This window comes from Coenobita brevimanus, chromosome 29 (genome assembly GCF_032717465.1).
Source record: "Coenobita brevimanus isolate Jiangsu-jjx chromosome 29, ASM3271746v2, whole genome shotgun sequence".
Taxonomy (NCBI): Eukaryota; Metazoa; Arthropoda; class Malacostraca; order Decapoda; family Coenobitidae; genus Coenobita; species Coenobita brevimanus.
The window spans coordinates 30752070-30771341 of NC_136982.1; the positions used below are offsets into that span (position 1 = coordinate 30752070).

Genomic DNA, 19272 nt, shown 5'->3' on the forward strand with positions numbered 1-19272 from the left:
ACAAGCACTGGAGCTATACAAACTTTACTAACTGCTATTACACTTAATGCCTGACAACACTTCACTGTTATTACACTTAATGCCTGACAACATTTCATTGTTATAACACAAGTACCGAAAATATACAAACTTCACTGCACTGACACTGCACTACAATCAGACTGAACTGAAAACTGACTGAACTTGTTCTAGTCTCATATCCATCCTTATATAAGATTGCATTGTTCAAGAATGATTTACTTCTCCACAGTTCTGGAACGAGATGGTCCTGTACCTGCCCCTAGCAACAACAGTTACCAATTTGGAGACATCAAAACATGCCAGAGTTTTCTTAAATTACATAACACTGTAAATTATTCAGTATACAAACTTAAATTACATAATTTAACAAGCAATCACATAAATAAGACACGTAAAGAAAATGGGCAGTGGATGTTGGAGTAGACCTAATGAGAGAGGACAGTGTTTGGAAACTCCTGGTACTGTTGTTTGCGGCTGATACTGTGTTGTTAAGTGAAGACAAAGGGGAGCTGCAAGGTTTGGTGGATGAATTTGGGAGAGTGTGTAAGAAACGGAATCTAAAGGTGAATGTAGGGAAGGGTAAAGTTATGGTCTTCGAGAGAAGTGAAGTCAGTGAATGTACAGTGAGGTTGGATGAGGAGGAAATGGAAAATGTGAGTACATTTAAGTAATTGGATAGTGTGATGAGTACGGATGGAAGTTTGGAGGATGAAGTGCTTGAAAGGGTACAACAAGGAAGAAAGATTGCTGGTTCCTTGAAAGCAGTGATAAGAAACAAGGATGTGAGCATGGAAGTGAAAAAGTTACTACACCACAGTACAGTAACCACAAACTGACTTAGGACCTCCATCCACAAGGTATTAAAAAACACAGAAATCATAATATATCACAATGTTTGTTTATGAAATGCCATTCATTAATATGAAATCATGTTTCCCTTGTTTTTCAGGACCAGTTGGATGCGTTCTGGCATGGAATCACTTAGATCTCTAAAGTAATCTAAGGACATTTCTTTGCAACAAACATTTGTCAGTTCAGTCTTGAGGTTGTCAAGACTGGGTGTCTCTTTCTCTGCAATGATTTTTTTCATCTTTGCCCACCAGTTTTCTATCGGATTAAGATCCAGACTGTTGCCAGGCCAGTCGAGGACTTCAATCCAATTATCCTGAAGCCATTTTGTTACCTTTCTTGACTTGTGACATGGAGCTGAATCATGCATGAAAAAGTCAAAAGTCACACCTGTGAATAGCAAAAAAGTTTAACAAACAATCTTTCAGAACTTGAATGTACCAGCCACCATTCATCATCAAGTTCGTAGGAACAAAGTAGAGGCCTCCTCTTCCCATTTCACCTGAGAAACATCCCCATACCATTAATGATTGTGGGTGCTTAACAGTCGGCACCGTGTAAGCAAGGTCATATTGACTATGGGAGGCAGGGCGACGAAACTTGGCCGAATGCATCTGGAACACTTGAAATGTGCTTTCATCGGAAAACATAACTTTTCTTCACTCATCCAATGTCCAGTATGCATTGTTCTTGGCAAACTGAATGCACTGCTTCTTCATGCAGTCAGTGAGAAGCAGTTTCTTGGCTGCAGTGCGCCTTGGCAAACCCAGCTCCTTCTGCAAGCGGTGTTTGAGAGTTCGAAATGAGACGTCTTATAACAGTTGGGGATGCATTCTCTTCAATTCTGCTGCTGTCAGTCGAGGATTCTTGATTTTTTCCCTTCTCAGAAGCGTATCTGTACCTCTGGAAGTTGTCCTTTTTTTCCACTGCCATGCTTGTGCTCTGGTATGACATCAGGTCACAGGCTGCGCACTGCAGCAAGAATCTTCATGACGGTTGACTTTGTGCATCCAGTACGTTCACAAATCGTGTTGATAGGGACATTATCCTGCCTCCATGCAATGATATAGGCCCTCTTATCCCTTGAGCTGTGCTTTCCAGGCATGACAACTCGACTCTAGGAAAATAACAGGGCAAACAGTAATGCATATGAAAAAAGAGGGATGTGCAATCTTGGAGCGACAGGAACGTAAACTCCCACTCTCGCTTCTGGGCAAGCACTGACTTGCTGAGTGTTTCACCACCTCTCGCCAACACCAGAGGAGTTGCCAGTTACTTCTTGCCCCAAAAATTCACTTGGTCGAGGTGGAAACACAAAGACAAGACAGACAACTCTCCCATTCCAAAGCTGTGTGTAGGTCCTAAGTCAATTTGCAGTGGGTGTATTGTGATACCTACTCTAACGTAGGGAAGTGAAGCTTGGACCTTGTTGGAGGGACACAAGTCAGGAGTGAGAGCAGTGGAAATGAGTTATTTGAGAGGTGCATGTGGAGTCACATGGAGAAACAGACTGACAAATGAGGACGTGAAGGAGCGTTGTGGTGTGGACGTGGATGCAATAGGAAGCATTAGGAGAAACACACTGAGGTGGTTTGGCCATGTGAAGAGAATGGAGTGAGAGACCGACAAGGAGAGTGTACGTGAGTGAGTTGGAGGGGAAGAGAGGAAGGGGGAGGCCAAGGATGAGATGGAGGGATGGAGTGGAAAGGTATATGAGAGAAGAGGGTGTGAGCTGGGAGCAGGGCAGTGAAATGGCAGGGGACAGGGTGCAAGGAGGCAATTTGTTTGTGGCCACCCTATATGGGATTAAGGCATCTGGCAATAGACAGATAGATAGACAGATAAAGAAAACGAGCAGAAAAATTAATGCATAACTTACGAAACAACTATGCTCACAAACAGCAGGCAAACTGGCAACTCTGACTTGTACTGAAACCTATGGTTAATGTTGAGAAACATCGAGATGCTCTTCGACTACCTAACTGGCAAATCTCGCTTCTTAACAGTTGTCTCATCTTGTCACATTTTTGCAACCAAGGTACCTCCCCCCTCCTACTGTATGCCTGAAAGGACAGAGACAACTCTGTCATTCAGACATGCAGAAGTTTTTAATCATACCCAAAGCATATCCGGCAATTCAGTATTATGCAAGAAACCTGTAGTACTGACACAGGAAAAATCAACTAACATATTGCAATATTTGATCAGCTCTTATTGCAACATGTTGGTTGATTTTTCCTACTGTTGCTGCCATCTCGGGAATAACAGTGTTCTTGTCTTGGATTCCCTACCAAGAGGAAGGCTGACAGATCCAGGAAGTTTTATCCAAAACTTAGAGAAAGGGAGTCATCACTTCTTTGAGCGAGTGTACAACCAGCACATTAACCCCTTAAACGCGGATCGTCGCTTTTGCGACGGTCGGCTCAAAGGACAGAACGGCGGATCATCGCGTTTGCGATTTGAGTTAATTTTGAATAACAGCGGGCAAGCAGGCTCCAGCTGGTATTGTTTATCAGTACCACCACCCTCTAGCTACAACTAGCATACTTTACCTTTGTACTACTGACCTCAGTTGTTGCCAAATATCGCATTTTCCCCCCGTCCCCCCACCACCACGGCCCGGCCAGCCTGGCTGTGATACATGGCAGCGCTCTGAGCACTCAGAACTGTAAATCTGCGCTCTCCTCTCACAAGCAGTTTATGCTACTAGGAAACACTTGTTTCCCCAGTTGTAACACTAGCTTTTTTTCTCACGGTTTGCCCCTGTTTAGCATCAGTTTACTGCAGGCTTTCAAAGTGAGATTGTGGCGAGTTCTAGCTCTTCCCAGTCAGTGCAAGCGGCCGACAGGAACGAGAATAAAGTGGCGGACGTAAGGCAGAATAAAAAGCGCGCCGTGGTGATCATTTGGGAAGTAATATGATTGAAAATAATGTAGTATACATGTTTTTAGCTGTGAAAATGGAAATGTTTGTTGAGTGACGGGAAGACCGCCGCCACAGTGCATGTCGGCTGTACGCTCCGTTGATTTTAGCCTTATTTTCAGTGCTTATTGTACAAATACGGATTCCTAACTACCTTTACGTTGTAGTATAAAGTTTACTGTGACAGAATGAGGCTGTGGTAGAGGGGAAACCGGGTTGCTGGAGGTGTGAAAGTGAAGATTTGGTTACCCAACTTTGCAAGTCTCCACAAGTCCTTGGGTAGTCCACGAAGGCTCAACACCTGTCTCTGGAGAAAGCTGAATGTAAGTACTATCTGCCATACCAAGTATAATGTTCTAGGGTTAATCTCTGATTTTTGGCGAATATTTTCCTACAGGTACTCAGACCCCGCTACAACCCTGCCACTCGGGGGGGATCGACTGTACACAGCCGCGTTTAAGGGGTTAAGCAAATTGTTAGGGGCTGTAATCTGCACACAAGACATCTATGTTTGGTAAGACAGTTTGTGAGCAGTTGCTTCCTCTTGGCATTAATTCACTCTGTTATTTTGTCCTGTGGTGATTACTGCAATGCTCTATTAACTCTCTCAAATTATCAAAAAAGGCTCAATCAGTCCAAACTGAGCTGCAAGGCTTGTTTTTGGTCTCCTACAAAGAGCAACACAACCATATTCCATATGGAGTTGCACTGGTTGTCTATAAATGCTATAAGAACTTTAAACTTTGTCTTATAACCTTCAAGGTTCTTAGGTTTAGTGAACCTTAGTATGTTGCTGACTTACTGAAACACTTGCCAGGTCATTCTGGTGCAATATTGTGGAGCAGCAATGATACTTTGTGACTTGAAGGGCCAGGTGCTGTCTGGCAGCCATTTTCCGAATTCTTAGGCTGCACCAAGGCTATATAATTAGCTGCCAGCATCCCCTCCCCGTAAAACAAGTAACTCAAAGTCAAATGGCTACCCCTTACGGGATTATGGCGTCTGGCAATAGATAGATAGATAGATAGATAGATCTATGAGACAAGCTTACTTCTCTCATATCCTCTTAGAAATAAGTTAAGACTTCACTTTTCCTGAGAAGTTATGATCTTCAGTGGTGTGATGAGAGAGCTACAGAGTTATGTTGATGCCAAGGCCACAAAGGCAGTTTCGTTTTGCACACAAAATTAATAGTCATATACTGCACCACTGATGTATATCCAGTAAAATCCCTTTAATATCCGGACATCCAATAACCGGACACCCCACTACCCGGACTTTTGGGCCCGGGCCTTCAGAACCCCAAAATGGGCAAAAAACGTAAAAAATCCAAAAAAAAATCCTTTTTTTTTTTTTTTCACTTGTAATTTGAACTTGGTGTGCGGCACCAACCAGCTGTGTTTACGCATGGCCTCTTCACCCCTTCCTTCCTCCCCCCTCCCCAGTTAATGCCTATCATCGTGACTAGACGCTCATCGCAACGGGTGCTGCACGAGCTCGTTTTCCTGAATAAACAGTGAATAAACTGCAACACTACGCCACTAGACCACACGGGACTTTACAGTGTTATTCAGTGTTAAGAAATTAGAATTTAGAGTGCAAAGGATTAAGTGTGGAGTGCAAACTGGTGGTTGAAACTGGCAGTTGAAACTGGCATGTTGCAATGAGAACAAAATGTATTGTTAAACAACTATACTGTAATTCATAGTACAAAAGATTAAGTGCAGCATAACACTGGATTACTGTGCATGCTTCAAGAGCATTATCACCACTGCCAGAACCTTAGAGGAGATGGGTTAATCTTCGTAATGGCCATGGATGTGGTGTAAGTACCCTGTACACTGTTAAATATTTTCCATACTTCTAATTCCTCATCCTCTGGTTCCTTTTCATCTATTTCATGCATTCTGTCCCTGATTTGTGTGAATAGGGTCTTAAATAAGTGCTATACATGTCCAGTAGGGAGATATGCAGGTGGCTTTCAAAGTCAGGCTGTGTTAGGGTCCATAAGTATCTGTCCAGAAGGCTGGGTCCCAGTATCCGGACAAACCCACTTTCCAGACAAGCCTTTGGCTTTATAACATCAGACATTGGAGGGATTACTGTATATATATATATATATATATATATATATATACATCAATCTATCTATTTACATGAGTATATATATATATATATATATATATATATATATATATATATATATATCTATTGCCAGACGCCTCAATCCCATTTGGGGTGGCCACAAACAAATCGCCTCCTCGTCGTCCTGTCCCAAGCCATTTCACTGCCCTGCTCCCAACTCACACCCCCCTCTCTCATATACCTCTCCACCCCATCCCTCCATCTCATCCTTGGCCTCCCCCTCCTTCTTCCCCCCTCCACCTCACTCACATACACACTCTTCATCAGTCTTTCACCCTCCATCCTCTCCACATGGCCAAGCCATCTCAGTGTGTTCCTCATAACGCTTCCTATCACATCCACATCCACACCACAACGCTCCTTTACATCCTCATTCGTCAGCCTGTCTCTCCATGTGACTCCACAGGCTCCTCTAAAATAACTCATTTCCACTGCTCTCATTCTTGACTTGTGTCCTTCCAACAACGTCCAAGCTTCTCTTCCATACGTTAGAGTTGGTATCACAATACTGTCATGCAGAAACTTTTTCACTTCCATGCTCATTTCCCTGTTTCGTATAACTCCTTTCAGAGAACCAGCAACCTTTCTTCCCTACTGTACCCTTTCAAGCACTTCACCCTCCAAACCTCCATCCTTACTCATCACACTACCCAAGTACTTAAACGTACTCACATTATCCAATTCCTCACCATCCAACCTCGCTGTACATTCACTGACTTCACCTCTCTCAAAGACCATAACCTTACTCTTCCCTACATTCACCTTTAGATTCCATTTCTTACACACTCTCCCAAACTCATCCACCAAGCCTTGCAGCTCCCCTTCGTCTTCACTCAACAACACAGTATTATCTGCAAAAAACAGTACAGGGAGTTTCCAAACACTATCCTCTCTCACCAGGGCCACTCCAACATCCGCTACCCTACCTTGTACCTCTTTTATTACCCCATCCATGAACAGATTGAACAACCATGGAGACATGACACATCCCTGTTTCAACCTAACTTCCAAAGAGAAAAATTCACTTAGTTCACCATCCACACACACTGCAGCCTTAGCACCATCATACATACTCTTCACAGCATTCAACAACTTCCCATCTACTCCATATATTCTTAATACTTTCTACAATCCTTGTCTATCCACCCTGCCATATGCTTTCTCCAAATCCATGAAAGCCACATACAACTTCTTTCCCTTCTCTAGAAACTTTCCCACTAAAGATCTAAGAATGAATATCTGATCTACACAACCTCTTCCCTTCCTAAAGCCTCCCTGTTCTTCTCCAACTAATTCCTCTGTTCTTTCTCTAACTCTGTCAATAAGTATCCTACCATACATTTTTCCTATTATACTAAGAAGACAAATGCCCTTATGATTACCACACACTTCTTTTTCCCCTTTTCCTTTGTACAAGGAAATAATTATACCTGACTTCCAATCCTCCGGGACTCTACCTTCCTCCCAGGCCAATCTGCACATCTTCCACATCCATTCTACTACTATCTCTCCCCCATGCTTCAGCATTTCACCACACACTCCATCAATTCCTGGGGCTTTCCCCAATTTTACTTTCTTCATTGCTTCCACAACTTCTATCCTACTGATTTCTTCCTGTCTTCTCACCTCCCTCCTTCTCCCAGCCATTCCCCAGCCACTTATACTCGCATTACTTCCATCTTGTATGTTCAACAATTCCTTAAAGTGTTCTCTCCATCTGCTCACTTTTTCTCCCTTCTCCACTAGTAATCTACCATTATTAGCTTTCACTCCCCTGCTAACCTCACTTCCACCCTGTCTTACTCTCTTCACCTCTTTCCAGAACATTTTCTTACAGTCCCTCCACTTTACACTCAAGTTCCTTCCAAATTCCTCATCCGCTCTCTTCTTACTCTCTCCTACTAATCTTTTCACCTCTCTCTTCCTCTCTACATATAACTCTCTCTTCCGCCTCTCAACTTCTTCCACGCCCCTATTTCTCATCCATTCATTGTATGCTTTCTTCTTTCGTGCCACAGTCTGTCTCACCTCTTCAGTCCACCATGCTGTTCCTTGCACCCCCCTCCGTCTTCTCTTCCTCCCACACACCACATCACATGCTGCACATATTTCTTCTGTATCCATCCATCCATCATCCAATCCTACATTACCCCATGAGAAGCATAGAAGCCCGGGGCTAGGGAGGTTGGTCCTGACATTTAAGATGAAAGTCTATCTATCTATCTATTGCCAGACGCCTCAATCCCGTTTGGTGTGGCCACAAACAAATCGCCTCCACGTCGCCCTGTCCCAAGCCATTTCACTGCCCTGCTCCCAACTCACACCCCCCTCTCTCATATACCTCTCCACCCCATCCCTCCATCTCATCCTTGGCCTCCCCCTCCCTCTTCCCCCCTCCACCTCACTCACATACACTCTCTTCGACAATCTTTCACACTCCATCCTCTCCACATGGCCAAACCACCTCTGTGTGTTCCTCATAACGCTTCCTATCACATCCACATCCACACCACAACGCTTCTTTATATCCTCATTCGTCAGCCTGTCTCTCCATGTGACTCCACAGGCTCCTCTTAAATAACTCATTTCCACTGCTCTCACTCTTGACTTGTGTCCTTCCAACAACGTCCAAGCTTCTCTTCCATACGTTAGAGTTGGTATCACAATACTGTCATGTAGTAACTTTTTTACTTCCATGCTCACTTCCCTGTTTCTTATCACTGCTTTTAAAGAACCAGCAACCTTTCTTCCCTACTGTACCCTTTCAAGCACTTCACCCTCCAAACCTCCATCCTTACTCATTACACTACCCAAGTACTTAAACGTACTCACATTATCCAATTCCTCACCATCCAACCTCGCTGTACATTCACTGACTTCACCTCTCTCAAAGACCATCACTTTACTCTTCCCTACATTCACCTTTAGATTCCCTTTCTTACACACTCTCCCAAACTCATCCACCAAGCCTTGCAGCTCCCCTTCGTCTTCAACAACACAGTATCATCAGCAAACAACAGTACAGGGAGTTTTCAAACACTACCCTCTCTCACCAGGGCCACTCCAACATCCACTACCCTACCTTGCACCTCTTTTATTACCCCATCCATGTACAGATTGAACAACCATGGAGACATGACACATCCCTGTTTCAACCCAACTTTCAAAAAGAAAAATTCACTTAGTTCACCATCCACACGCACTGCAGCCTTCGCACCATCGTACATACTCTTCACAGCGTTCAACAACTTCCCATCTACTCCATATATTCTTAACACTTTCCACAATCCTTGTCTATCCACCCTGTCATATGCTTTCTCCAACTCCATGAAAGCCGCATACAACTTCTTTCCCTTCTCTAGAAACATTTCCACTAAAAATCTAAGAATGAATATCTGATCTACACAACCTCTTCCCTTCCTAAAGCCTCCCTGACCAGCTTTATTCATCCCTGAGTGGCATTATGTGAACAATAAACCCCAACCACCCCTTGCATAGAAACCTGCACAGGCTTAATCCGACTGGAGTGCCTTAATTACACACTATACCACCAGGTGCCACTTTGGTTATATGGTTACCACCCAGCATAGTAAATAGTTTCCTGGTATAAAGGAAACCATTTGGCTTGTCACTCAGTGTAGAGTCACTCAGGCAGGTGGAAGAAGAAAAAATGAAGGAAAGACAGACAGAAGAGGGAGTGTAAAGTCACCAATAGGCAGAAAGATGAGGAAAGAATGAAGGAAAGACAGAAGTGGATGGAGGGAAAGGAGGATGAAGGAGAGGAAAGGGCAGACACCCGAGAGCTGCACTACATTGAGTGAGTGGATGGTGAGTGCCCCCACCTACCACAATATATATAAATATATATATGTGGAGCCGCCTCTGTGGTACAGTGGTAAAGTGTGCATTTTTGTACATTGAAGAACAAGGGTTCACGCCCTGCCAGGGTAATAAACTTTGGGAGCGTTCTTCAGGTCACGTACTGCATCGGCGTACACAAGGGGTGCTGTTGTTGAACCAGTGTCGCATACTGTAAAGTATGTTTGCACCCAGTCAGCTTGTGTGGACCGACTACACTTGGTTCACAGACTACGCACATATCCAAAGCCACTCCAACACAACAATTACACTTACAAGCATTTCTCACCCTACATACAGGGCCATAAAGGAGTTAACTGGAACTGAATAGAGAAGGAAGGAAATACCTGTACGAGATAGTAATGGTAATTTGATGACTAAAGATTTGGATATAAAATGAAGGTGGAAAGAGCACTTTGAATCTGTTCTAAATAGACCAATCCCAGCTGAAGAGGACATTTTGCCAGCCGAGAGAGATTTGCAGATAGAAACGGGATATAACCTTGGAAGAAGTAGCAAAATCTATAAAGGAGTTAAAGAATTTTAAGGCCCCAGGAGAGGATGGAATATTTCCTGAAATGCTTAAGGTGGAAAATGACGAGTTGATGAATGAACTTTTGAAACTTTTTAATGTGGCTTGGAATAATGGTGGAATTCCAGAAGAGTGGAAAAATGAAGCCTATCTATCTATCGATAGCCCAACGCCCTAATCCCGCAAAGGGTGGCCGCTGACAAAACGCCTCCAAGTCGCTCTGTCACCCACCATTTGACCACCCTCCCCCCAGTTCACCTCTCCCTCCCTCATATACCTCTCAACTCCATCCCTCCACCTCATCCTCAGTCTACCCTTCCCTCTCCCTCCCTCCACCTCACCTACATACACCCTTTTAGTCAGTCTTTCATTCTCCATTCTCTCTACATGTCCAAACCACCTCATGTGGAGAGAATGGAGAATGAAAGACTGACTAAGAGGGTGATTATAAAAATACCACAAAAGGGAGATTTAAGTGTGTGTGGCAAATGGAGGGGGATAACTTTGACACCTGTAGTTGCAGAAGTCTTTTCCAAAATCTTGTTGAACAGAATAGAGGCAGTAATTGATAAAATTTTAAGAGAAGAACAAGCGGGATTTAGAAAGGGTCGAGGTTGTAATGATCATATTTTTATTGTAAAGCATCTAATGCACCAAGCTAATGAGATGAAAATGCCACTTAGTATGTGTTTTGTGGATTTTGAAAAGGCGTTTGATAGTGTTTCACGTGGAGCTATGTTGAAAATTATGAGATTCTATGGTATACCAGAAAAGTTTGTAAATATTATTAGAAGCCTGCATGAAGGTACTTTTTGTAAGGTAATGGTGGGTGGTTCTTTGAATGATCCATTCCATGTTAGGTCAGGAGTGATTCAAGGAGGAGTTCTTTCACCATTGCTGTTTGTTTTGGTTATGGATTATGTTATGAGAAAGGTTGTAAGGAGAACAGGTGCAGGAATTAACTGGAAAGAAAATAAGAAATTGATGGATTTGGACTATGCTGATGATATTGTACTGATTTACGGAAGTATTTACGAGATGCAGGGGGTGCTTGATTGTCTGGTGGAGGAAGGAGAAAACGTGGGATTGGTAATAAATTGTGGAAAGATTGAAATTATTAATATGAATGTGGAGAACCAAATCGATTGTGTAATTGGGAATAATGTGGTGAAGAATGTAGAAAACTTCAAATATCTGGGAACGATTGTATCATCTAATGGATCATTAAACAACGAAACTGAAGAGAGGATTAGACAGGCTTGGCAAGTTGTTGGAATGTTGAAATCTGTTTGGAATAATAATATGCTTTTGGTACATACTAAAGTGAAAATTTACAAGTCCATGGTTAGACCAATTTTAATTTATGGGCATGAGTCATGGTACAGTACAATTGCAACAAATCAGAAAGTACTGTATTAGGATTTAAGAATAAAATACTGAGAAGAATTCTTGGGGTAAAGTGGCAAGACAGAGTTACAAATGAAAGAGTAAGGGATATTACGAGAGTGGAACCAATTAATGAATATGTGAGACTGTCTCGCTGGAAGTGGCTGGGGCAAATATATGGAAAAGAAGGCAGTTTAATACAGGATGTGCCAGAGTGGACTGCTAGAAGAAGAAGAGGTAGAGGTAAGCCAAGGGAAACCTGGTTGAGGACAATGAAAAGAGAAGCAGAAGAGGAGTGTTAGTGGGACCTGAAGGAGATGGCATGAGACAAAAATTGGTGAAGTGAGTTCATCGAGGCCCTATGCATCCCGTGGGATGCCACAGGATATGATTGATTGATTGATTATATATATATATATATATATATATATATATATATATATATATATATATATTGTATATATATATATATATATATATATATATATATATATATATATATATATTGGATATATATATATGTATAGTAAGTCCTCGTACCCCCTGGGGGTAGGGGGGTATTTCAAGAATACTCCCCCAGTATCCCTGCTTGTCATAAAAGGCGACTAAAAGGGTTGGCGGAAGATTAGTGCCCCTCCCCGGAAAATCTCTATCTATCTATCTATTGCCAGATGCCTCAATCCCGTTTGGGGTGGCCACAAACAAATCGCCTCCACGTCGTCCTGTCCCCTGCCATTTCACTGCCCTGCTCGCAACTCACACCCCCCTCTCTCATATACCTCTCCACCCCATCCCTCCATCTCATCTTCAGCCTCCCCCTCCCTCTTCCCTCCTCCACCTCACTCACATACACTCTCTTCATCATTCTTTCCCCAGAAAACAACTAATTAAAAAAACAAACAAGAAGCCTCGGACAAGGACTGACCTAACGATGACGATCCAGGACCGGACAAAGGACTTGGTAATGGCTACATGGAATGTAAGAGAAGCAAATGATGAGGTGAAAGAGAGAGAGATTGTCCAGGTGCCTGAGGGTGCAAAAGTGGATGTATGTGGAATAACTGAAACAAAATGGAGAGGAGACAGTGTGAGAGAATGGGAGTATGGATGGGGTATATGTGCAGGAGTAGGTGAGAATGAGAGGGCAAAGGAAGGAGTATGTATAGTTGTGAGTAAAAGATGGAAGAAGAGCATAAGACAGTATGGATCATTTGGGTCAAGGATTGTGTGGGTAAAGTTGAAAGTTGGCATACAAATGTGGGCAATTGTGTGTGTGTATGTGCCAACGCAAGATCGTGCTAGCAGAGTGAGAGAAGAGTTCTGGACAAATGTGGAAGTGTGCATGGAAAAGTTTGGAAGGAATGAGAGAGTGTTTTTGATTGGTGATATGAATGGTAAAGTAGGGAATGTGAAGGTGGATGGAATAGTTGGTGAGTGGGGTGTGCCTGTTGAGATAGATGAGAATGGCAGTGCGTTAGTGGACATTTGTACTGGGAGGGGGTTGGTGGTAGCCAATACCCTCTTCAGGCATAAAATGATCCACAGGTATACATGGCGAGTGATGAGAAGGGTGGGTGGTGAACTGAATGAAAGGAAGGAAATGACTGATTATGTGTGTGTGGATGAAAGGATGCGAAGATATGTAATGGATGCAAGAGCTTATAGAGGTTGGGGGAGTGGACTATCTGACCATTACTTGGTGGTGGCCAGAATTAGGATCCAAGTAAGATGGAGGAACAGAAGGGAAAGACGAGAGGAAGGAGTAGTTGTAAGGAGAGTGGAAAGGTTACAAGAGGATGAGAAAAAGGCAGAGTATAAGAGAGAGGTGGAGGAACGATTGGGCAAATATGAATTGGAGCAGATGGGGGACGTGGAAGGTGTGTGCAGGATATTTACAGAAGAAATATGTGCAGCATGTGATGTGGTGTGTGGGAGGAAGAGAAGACGGAGGGGGGTGCAAGGAACAGCGTGGTCGACTGAAGAGGTAAGACAAGTTGTGGCACAAAAGAAGAAAGGATACAATGAATGGATGAGAAATAGGGGCGTGGAAGAAGCTGAGAGGCGGAAGAGGGAGTTATATGTAGAAAGAAAGAGAGGAAGAGAGAGGTGAAAAGATTAGTAAGAGAGAGAGTAAGAAGAGAGAGGATGAGGAATTTGGAAGGAATTTGAGTGTAAAGTGGAGGGACTGTAAGAAAATGTTCTGGAAAGAGGTGAAGAGAGTAAGACAGGGTGGAAGTGAGGTTAGCAGGGGAGTGAAAGATAAAAATGGTAGATTACTAGTGAAGAAGGGAGAAAAAGTGAGCAGATGGAGAGAACACTTTAAGAAGGTCCTTGGTCTGACCCAGGTAAAGTGCTGTCTATCACAAAAAGGTGTTGGTTCCCTGCACAGCGTATGTGCTGTACTGTACATGCAAGATGGCCCCACAGAAACAGTTGCTCACCTGTGGTTGACAGGTTTGCTTAGCTAAACAGACCAGGGTTATGCAACAACAACAACTCACCATACCTTAATCCCTTGAATCTGGTGATGTTATTGTTTATTCTATACTGTTACCATCTGATGGTTTTAATCAATACAGGGAGAGATATCATACAGTGAAAGACTGAAGGGAGACTGTTTATAATCCTTCCACAACAAATTGTTTCTTAAAAGTTATAAAAACTCTCAAGTAGCAGTAAAATAAACAAACAAACAAAATTCATCAGACAAATTAAACTTCCCTCACCTGTTGGTTAGCTCCTGCTCCTTTGCTGCATGGTGATCCTCTAGTTCAGTCAACCGGCGCTCCAAGAGTCCAAGCTCTGTCTGCAAGTTGTCCCTCTCACGTTCATACTCAGTAAGCTGGGGGATGGTGGAGTGAGAATATCGAAATATAAGAGAGAGAAAGAGACTGCCACCACCACTGTCATCGCCACCGCTGTTACCGCTGCCGCCACTGCCGCCACCACCACCACCACCACCACCACCATCACTCACACCTTTTTCCACCAAAAGCTCCATTATATGATCATCTGCCATTCATGGTGGTTAAGCATACATCGGATGAGTAGTGAAGCATGTACAGATATCTCTTCAGCTGACTGGGTATTAAAAAGAACTTTTTCAGTGCTGTTGTCTATTTCAAATTCCTTCTGTACCAGCTGCATAAGGATATTTTCTACCTGTTAATAGCAGATGTGCACATAAGATTTAAATGTTTCACAAAACTGAATCATTTTCTTCAAACTTTCATTTCTATTTTTGTATCCATCACTTGTGATCTGTTATAGACATGGCGGGTCTCTACACAGCTCAGTAAATTGTAATTTTAGTGCCTTTGGACACAAATACTAAGCTCAACTCTGCGTGTCACTGGTGGGAAGTGTAGGTGACAGCACAATGTCCAATAATGCTTTTAACTTGCATATCTGTGTGGCATGGCAAGAATACTATATGTGGCCATGTAATTATTAAGATCCCTTACATTATTAAAGTCCCAGAAATCTTGGCTCCCTCTCACAAACCTAAGCATGTGCATTGTTTATTTTTGCACTTCATATAAACCTGCCAGACAGAGTCATTCAACAGATTATCAAGTTGAAAAAGGAGTGCTTAACTCTTGTAATGACTTTCTGCAAAAATACTAAATCCAACCAATTTGATCCTCTGCCAGTTCTCTAACCTCATTAATTTCTATACTTCATCTTCACTCACACTCATTTACCATAACCCTCCAAATTTTTCTTGGCCTACCATGCCTCCTCCCACCTTCAAAATCACTCATATACAGTATAACTGTGTCATTACCTTATCTACATTCGTTCACTTCAAAGGACCATAGCATCTAAGCATCCTTTCATCTACCTTGCAATCAAAATTTTATATAAATGTATTGTAGCAGATGGCTTGTACAAGCCTGACATGCATGGGTGGCACTATTAAGCATATTCAAGCCATGTTTTTCAAGTCCACATAAAGACTGGCTGCATCATACTTGCTAAAAAGTATCTCTTCCATTTTCTATTTTGCATTACCATTGAACATTTTTTTTTTTCTTTCCTCTCCAACTCTGGGCAAAGGCTTCAGGGCCTATTCCCAAGTCTCAGTAGTCCTCGTTGGGGCCCAGTAGTCTTCCTACATCTCCACATGTTACCACTTCAGCGCTAACACCCACCATCCATATTGAATACATGCTAGGGATGTCTCATACAAGACAGGTGTACTGGTATTAGCAGGGGTACTACTATGACATGTCGGCAGGTCATCTGGTAGATCAGAAAAGCCTGCTTTTTAAGATATTCAAATCCTTAAACTGTTCCAGCCCCAGCCAGGATTCGAACCTGGGTCCATTAGGATTGCCGGCTGCCTCTCTACCGATTCTGCCACTGCCACATTTATACTGAATTTCCAGCCAAACTGTGTCCAGTAAGATCTATCTCCATAAATACCACCGACCTAAGATTACCTTATCGGAGGCAAGAGTGCATCTGACCAGATTGTAATGTGGCTATAATTTCCTATACCATTACCAACTCTGCTATAACTACTGTAATGCTACCCCACACATAAAAACACTTACTTAGCTTATTCACACCACAAGAAAACCCTCAACATACCCTGCATATGTACCCTCTGAAGATCTGCTGTTCATCTGGTACATGTCTATGAATGTCAATGTCAATAACATCATTCATCATTCACTGATCATCTAATCCTGTGTAGCCCCATGAGAAGCATAGCAGCCCAGGGCTAGGCAAGTTGGTCCTGACATTTAAGATGAGAGTGACCAGCCTCATTCATCCCTGAGTGGCATTACATGAGCAATAAACCTCAACCACCCCTCGGATATAAACCTGCACAAGCTCAATCTGACTGGAGTGCCTTAATTACCCACTTAACCACCAGGCACCATAGTTTGGTTATATGGTTTCCACCCAGCACAGTAAATGGTTTCATGGTGTACAGGAAACCATTTGGCTTGTCACTCAGAGTAGAGTCACCCACAGGCAGAATGAAGAGGAAAGAATGAAGAAAAGAAAAACAGAAGGAGTGTAGAGTCACCCACAGGCAGAAAGAAGAGGAATTAATGAAGTAAAGAAAGACAGAAGAGGAAGGAAGGAAAGAAGGATGGAAGAGAGGAAAGGGCAGTCACCCACGAGCAGCACTACACTAAGTGGATATCAACAACAATTAATAATAACCACTCAGCCCCATCATCATCATCATCATCATCATCACCATCATCATCAAGACCACCCTAATAACACCATGATACAAGGGAGGGATAGGATCAAGAGATAGGAAAAAGGAAAAACACAAAGTTAGAGAACGACAGCATTATAAGAATTCAGTGCAGATGAATATGGACCACACCTGCATTCACTTATCTGTTAAGCCTTTCAGGCTCTCTGCTCTGTAATCCTCAGTGAAAACTGCTTATGTTATTGCATTTCACCTGATTACATTGCTCTTGCAACCATTGTTGGGTAGAGTCATTTCATTAACTACCAACTCAAATCATGGGTCAGCCCTTTGTTATATGCTTATACAGTACTTTACCCAATCACACCCCACAAACTACTGTGCTAAAGCAAACTCAACGATATTTACTCATATAAACAATAATAAAGGATGTATGCCAAAACAGGTACTGTGATCCCTTGGTTATCGCACAACTGGCCTTGCAGTTAATGCTCAATAATGAAACTGCACAATAATGACAGCACAGAACCTATGAGATTTATCCTAAATGGTACTGGGCATCCCATTTGCAAACCCAAATTTTTCCTCTTACAACAATCTAAACCCATTAAATACATACATACTGTTATGGTAAGTATCAAAAACACACAAAGACATGGTTAAGTTACTAGAAAATGATGAAGAAGACACAACAAGGAAGAAACACATACTATACAGGGACCCAAGATGGGCTTAAATAAAGCATTTTGTGGCTAGGGGTTGGAGAGTTAGTTGTATCCACCTGGGATTAACTCCTCAAGTAGGACTTCATCTCTGAATCCTTCCAAGCCATTAGAAACCACAGACTTGGCCCCAACACTGTCAACAGAAACCAGCTCAGGTGTGCAATAACAAATCCTTTCAACCAAAAAATGAACAATAATGGTGGAAGTGCAGGTTTATATCTACCAGTGACAATGAAAACCGCTATAACCAAGTGTGTGATAACCAAGGGATCCCAATACAGCATTCCCAATATCAAAAGTACACATGTTGCAGTACTTAATCCTGCACCCACCTTGGTCCTGAGTCGAGCGGCCTCTTTTCTACTGTCATTGTGACGGTCTTCCTCGGAGGACAGTCGCAGACGTAGGTTTTCCAGTTCCTGTGCCTTGCTCATCCCCTCAGTTTCCGTAAGCTTATCAAGGAAAAAGATAAGATTACTCTAGTTCTAACTACAGGTGTGTTAAGTCAAGGGAAAACAGACTTATATATGAAGAGATCTGTGTATCATCAATAAAAATATACAGTAATTCCTGAGTTTTGTTTTCCTACTAAAAGTTTCTCCTTACTCTTTCTCTCAGCCTAAAGCCTATTTCAGTATATATATATATATATATATATATCATCATCATCATCATCATCAGCCGTTTTGAGTATCCACTGCAGAACCGGCCTATCCTGACCGACGTCGGGATGATACAGCCAATGTATCTTTACCAAGTGGCTTAGGGTGTCTGGTAGAGATTGTATGTAGGGTGAGAAGTGCTTGTAAGTGTAATTGTAGTGTTGGAGTGGCTTTGGATGTGTGTGTAGTCTGTGAACCAAGTGTAATCGGCCCGCGCAAGCCGATTGGGTGCAAGAATACTTTATAGTAAGCGACACTGGTTCAACCACAGCACCCCTTGTGGTCCGCCAATGCAGTACGTGGCCAGGTGAACACTCCCAAAGTTTATTACCTGGCGGGGAGCGAACTCTGGTTCACCCATGTACAAAACGCACACTCTACTACTGTACCACAGAGGCTCATATATATATATATCTATGGCTGCCAGGTTTGCATCACTAGGGTTCCCACACACAATCTTCTTTATCCTCTCCTGGTCCTTCCAAGTTGTTCGATGGTGCTTTCATTCATGCCATGCATTTTTGCCATTTCAGAAAATGCACACTTTACTTGAAGCAGCAGAAGGATCTTACCAGTTCAATTCACATTCCTCCAGTTTGTTTTCTGTATTTTCCTAATGATTTACAGAGTGGTAAATTACCTTTTCCTGATGAAAAATTTTGTACTGTTTTTATCATTACTGAAATGCCCACCACGATGAAACACCACAAGAGGGATGTCGCGACACCCACCCCAAGGGGAGACCACGGAAAAGCACTTAGGGCACACATATGGCCCGGGCAGGATGGGCCTATGTCCTCTACTACCTTGCATCCCTCTTCCCCTCAACAGATCCGATGAGAACTACAGAGTGCTGGTGCACTACTTTCCAGCCGGACCAGCCCTCGCCAGGTTCGGGGTGGGACTGATATCTCAGTCCCAGACAGCATCCGTGTGACGGCGACTAGCTGCACTAGGCAGGAGATGGCCACTAACCACTCCATAGCTGCA

At 42.9% G+C, this 19272-nt stretch overlaps 1 protein-coding gene across 4 annotated transcripts in view; it reads right to left on the reverse strand.

Moving 5' to 3' along the window:
* LOC145395050 (uncharacterized) overlaps nucleotides 1-19272 on the reverse strand; it is a 1083039-nt gene that overhangs the window by 290162 nt on the left and 773605 nt on the right. For all 4 annotated transcript variants that reach the window (XM_080268801.1, XM_080268802.1, XM_080268803.1 and 1 more), the window contains exons 25-26: nucleotides 17953-18072; nucleotides 14440-14555 (exon numbers count right to left, since the gene is read on the reverse strand). In XM_080268801.1, the coding sequence (XP_080124927.1) occupies nucleotides 14440-14555; nucleotides 17953-18072 (236 nt within the window). The remainder of the gene's footprint in view (nucleotides 1-14439; nucleotides 14556-17952; nucleotides 18073-19272) is intronic.